This window comes from Salvelinus alpinus, chromosome 21 (genome assembly GCF_045679555.1).
Source record: "Salvelinus alpinus chromosome 21, SLU_Salpinus.1, whole genome shotgun sequence".
Classification (NCBI taxonomy): domain Eukaryota; kingdom Metazoa; phylum Chordata; class Actinopteri; order Salmoniformes; family Salmonidae; genus Salvelinus; species Salvelinus alpinus.
In genome coordinates, this window is record NC_092106.1 from 7487370 (window position 1) to 7492296 (window position 4927).

The following is a 4927-nucleotide window of genomic DNA, read 5'->3' on the forward strand; positions in this document are numbered from 1 at the left end:
GAAATTTGTGGAGTCATTGAAAAACGAGTTTTAATGACTCCAACCTAAGTGTATGTAAACTTCCGACTTCAACTGTATATACAAATGGATGACACCTCCCAACCAATGCGGAAAACCCCTTTGGTCTACGAGGAAAGATGGAAAGAGAGATGTGCTGTCGGAAAGGAGGGAGGGAGAGACAAATGTGGGTGAAGTAGGGGGCAGAAGACCGAGAAGAGGGAAGCGCTGTGCTACAGTCAGAACAGGAAGCCCGTTGTCAGCAGAGCGAGAGAGAGAGGGGTGTAAGGTTATATGGGGAAATAAACACACAGCCTCCTCACACTCTCACACAGATCAAACGAAACTGTGAGAGTCATGTCAACTATTGACTGTAACTGAGTAAAGTCTCTTCTATCACAACATAGGAGTCTAGCTGAGCTATCCCGTACGCCAGAAGTGTGTGGACAATATCTACAGTATGATGCTGATTATCTAAGGATCAGAGAATTTATATATTGGACATGGATTGGACCTTCTGGATTTCCATTCTTGCCCTCCTGATCACCTCAGACTATGTGTCAGGTAATGAAAGCGTTAGTTATTTATTCAACATGGCTGGTTATTGCTGTTTAGTTCTCACAATAGACTCTCTAAATGTAAGAACATTATATTTACAGCATATATATATATATATATATATATATATATATATATATATATATATATATATATATATATATATATATATATATAAATAAATAAATAATGTGTCTACTTTATTTATTTTAGTCATTGACTGTTTTTTATTGTTACTTAGTACAAAGTGCACCTAGAAATGTTCATAATGGCCTAGCTTTCTAAAGTGCTTGAGGTAGCATATTGTACATTTCTCAGTGTGTATGTGCCCTTCCTATCAAAATGGAACATGTTTCAAGACACACATCGATCTAAAAATGTAATGCCCGTATACATAAAAAAGAAACTAAGTGCTGATTGTTATTGATATTTCAATTATTAGTCTATGTTAAACATTTAATCTAGTTAACTTGAGTCAACAGAGAAAATATGTTGTTCAATTGACATCCTATGATATAGTTATAATTTGAGGAAGTATCAATAACAGCCACAGACAATTCATAGTGAATAATTGGAATTTAAGCAAATATTGTCATGAGTCAACTGTAAACATTGTGACATTTCATAGCGAAACTGGTTTTGAAACCCCCTGATGAAACGTAGTCCCCTTTAGGAAATCCACCAACTACTTCAATCAATCAATCAAATGTATTTATAGAGCCCTTTTTACATCAGCCGATGTCACAAAGTGCTGTACAGAAACCCAGCCTAAAACCCCAAACAGCAAGCAATGCACATGTAGAAGCACGGTGGCTAGGAAAAACTTCTTACGTATTGCTCTTCTGGACTCCCAGGCTTCCTATAAATTATTTACACTTTGAAAATCTCATAAAAATGCGGAGAAATTCTTTAACATTGGAATGTTATAATTGTGACAGGTAAAGACCTACTGAAGCCAGTCAATCTGACGGTGGACATATGGGACGGGGAGGCGACGTTGCTCTGGGACTCCCCTGAAGGGGCCCCACCACTGGCTCAGTACCAGGTGCAGATGTCCAGGTATACCCCACACTCCTTACTTCCGCCTAATTTACTCATCCCTTCGTTCTCCGACCTGTCACTTAGCTACCGCACTTGGCTACCGCATCCATTTCAGAGTACTCCCTGTCCACTCTATCCCCTTTACCCTCTTCAATCATTCTTCCATACCACCCTCTCCTTGTCTTTGAAGAAAGAATTATAATTAATCTAGCTACTTTCATGTGTCTTTCCTCAGGTATGTCAATAATAATTGGGCCAATGTGACCAGCTGTGACAGGACCCAGCTGACATATTGTGACCTGTCCTACCTTATCGCTGACTTCTTCATGGTCTACAAGGTCCGGGTTCGACTGGTCACTGAGAACAGCATCTCTGCATGGTCACGGTGGAAGAAGGTTAACCCCAGAGAAAGTAGGTCAAGTACAGCTAAGTTTTAGTGGCCGAGTTGAATAGGTTTTGCTCATTTCTTTCTAGTTTATCGTGACACAATGCCAAACGCTTGTCCATTGCTTACCTTTCTCCTCTACCCCCGTTCTCCCAGGTAAACTGCAGCATCCCTCCAGTACGCTGTTGGCCACCTCCAGTTCAGTAACAGTCAGAGTTCACAGGAAGCCATTACTAAAAAAAATCTTCCCATTTGGCCTGACTTATACTATCTACCTACGGGAAAGTGGGCAGGACAACAAGGTACTGATCATACGTGGTTTAAAAACAGTACTTCTAATATAATAAAATAAATAATGACGTGGTTCATCCAAGGTCATATTCAGGTTACTGTATTGACTGACATTTTCATTTATTTGGCTTGCAGACCGTTGCCATTCAATTGAAGGATGATGACGACGAGGACAATTCGGAAGTTCGGTTTACGTCGCTTCATTGGGGACAGGAGTACTGTGTCAGCCTCAAAGTTGCAGGCAACGGAGGAGAATTCACCAGTGAGGTCTCCCCTGAACAGTGCCTCCTGCTGCCAGAGCAAGGTAATACAACTCAGACTACACAGCTCTATACGGCCATATTCTGATATGTCATATACCAGCCTAATGTCTAGTCTTATTAACTAAACTCATTCGGCTAAACACAAGTTATTTTCTCATCAGAGTGGTATATCCTTGCTGTGGTGTCCTTCTCCATCCTAAGCGTGATGGGGGTCCTGGTCATGCTTGCCCTTTGCGTCTTCCTGAGGCGTCCTGAGAAAGTGCCTGTTGCACTGGTATGTTTCTTTGAACAGTCTCACTAATGCAGAACTGACTATGTCAATCACTTCAGGGAAAGGACACTTCTGAGAAAGGACAAAAACGCTTTATTCTAAAAGTGCAAAAAAAGAAGCACCACAATAGATAGAAGTTTCAAGTTTTATTAGTCCATATTTATGGGATACGCATGGTATACATCGTCCAATGAAATTCTTACTTGCAGGTTCCTTCTCGACAATTCAACAACAGTAAGAAATAATACAATATAAGGAGTACGAAAATAAAGTAAATGGCTCAGTAGAGGAATTCAGTGGTGCTCTGTTCGACAACATACATATACATTAATTTCCTGTAACTTCACCGATAGGGAAACACCATGCTTTTCAGAAGTCTCTGTTTAACTCTGATTATCTTAATCAAAACTAAAGGCCTATTCTATTTCCTGTTATTGATCACTTCCTCATTCTAGGAGTTGTTTATTTATAGATTAATGTTTTTTTTTGTCCTCTTTTACCTCAGAAATCCACAGGCAGTGGCTGGCAGCCTCTCTGTGTGGGAGATGTCCCAGTGGAGATCGTCACAGACAAAGGCTGGTTCATGAGCACCGCCAGAACTGATGCCATGGTCTGGTTGGCCGATGAAAGGACTTCTCTAGCAGGCAAGGGAGAGCAGGAAGAAGGAGAGGACAGACGGACGAGTCTGGACAGTGGGGCTTGCACTAAATCACACATTTCCGGGAATGGAAACGGAAGAAGTCCGGAAAAGCAAGAAGACAGTGGCTGTGGAAGCCTGGGAGCACCAGAGAGTGCCGTCAGCAGCAGGAGTGGAACTGGAGAGCCCCCCCTACTGGATAGGAGGATAAACATAGACATCAGCCTGAAAGAGGACAGTGGGGTGGGGCTGGGCTGCCAGTTAGGGTGTGCTGGGAGTCTACAGGGGGACGACTGTGGAATCTTGCCTGAGATGGTAATGGTCACAGGGGATGGCTACCGGAGCCAGAGTCCCTCTTCGGTGGACGCCCATTTTACTGAGACAGAGCAGAGTCTTCAACAAATCTCATGCGAAACAGTTATGGCTGATCCTGTTGTGGGATACAGGTCAGGTCACATGGCATGTGTTTGTTTGGGGGCAAGCCAATGTGTTTGGTGCCAGACAAGAAGACACTATGAGGTGAGTTTCGACGGACAGTCTGTAGCCCTGTTTAGTTTGACAGAGGAGCAACTAAACTTGGGCAGTCTCACAGGTGACATATGTGAGATGAAGTCGACATGCTCCAGCTATAAAAAGAACAATCTCCACATAGAAACGGTGGTAAACTTGGAGGACTCAGTAACCTTTTCCCACCTGCCTACATGCATCGGTGAATCCTTTCCACTCCTGACGGCTTTATCAGAGATGCCCCTAGTGGAGGGAGGACTGAACTGCAGTGTGAACACTATGCTTCCTTCTCTGGGTGATTTGGAAGTGACATTTGGTTGACATGGTCCACAAACTGAGGACACTGTGTGACACACAGAAGGGTTTGTTTAACAATGCAGATTGTGGGGAGTCATGCGATATGTCTACAAACCCTTTGTATGCCATTTCAAGTAAACAGTCCTTCCTAACTGAAAAAAAAATCAGCAACCATCATTCTAATTGTAGCTATTTAAGTAATTTTTTGGAGCCTTTTGTGAATAAATGACCATGTTTCTTCACTTCAGTTAACTCTGAGGAGTCACTTAAAGCAGTCACTGACATTGTCAACTGTTATTGACAAAGTTCTGTGAGGCAGAAAGAAAATTTGGGTTGAGCTTATTTTCATAACAGCACACAGCTGTTGGCTGTTGCTACTTGGTGGGTCTTTAGAGATTTGAGCAGGAGATGGGAAACCCCCTTTCTGACACCCCTTCACCCATTTCAACTGACAAGAAGCATTTCACCAGAAGTGAAACAAGTGTGGGAGGAAAAAAGGAGGGAAACGGTTTTGACTTGCTAGATGGGGCGACAGGGTGGATTATAACAGCATTGCAAAGTTCGTCGTTATAAAAGATCCTACGAGCACTCTGTGAAAACGCGTTTTACAAGTTATAATGTTGAGATATTTATCAATGTTGGTCAGACTCATCTGATGAGTTTTCCACAGAAAAGGCTCA

General features: G+C 42.3%; 1 protein-coding gene across 1 annotated transcript; it reads left to right on the forward strand.

The window, feature by feature from the left end:
• The first annotated feature begins 301 nt into the window (after positions 1-301).
• On the forward strand, positions 302-4494 carry LOC139547724 (uncharacterized). Its single transcript, XM_071356744.1, has 7 exons — positions 302-561; positions 1494-1614; positions 1832-2007; positions 2138-2283; positions 2408-2576; positions 2697-2809; positions 3312-4494. The coding sequence occupies exons 1-7, from the start codon at positions 501-503 to the stop codon at positions 4269-4271; spliced, it is 1746 nt and encodes a 581-aa protein (XP_071212845.1). The 5' UTR covers positions 302-500; the 3' UTR covers positions 4272-4494.
• Positions 4495-4927: the final 433 nt, after the last annotated feature.

What these genes read in the sequence shown, in the direction of transcription:
- LOC139547724 (XM_071356744.1), top strand. Translation starts at nt 501, where the DNA reads ATGGATTGGACCTTCTGGATTTCCATTCTTGCCCTCCTGATCACCTCA. An exon ending in CACCTCAGACTATGTGTCAG is followed by an intron (nt 562 to 1,493) that starts GTAATGAAAGCG and finishes TAATTGTGACAG; the next exon opens with GTAAAGACCTACTGAAGCCA. An exon ending in AAAGTGGGCAGGACAACAAG is followed by an intron (nt 2,284 to 2,407) that starts GTACTGATCATA and finishes TTTGGCTTGCAG; the next exon opens with ACCGTTGCCATTCAATTGAA.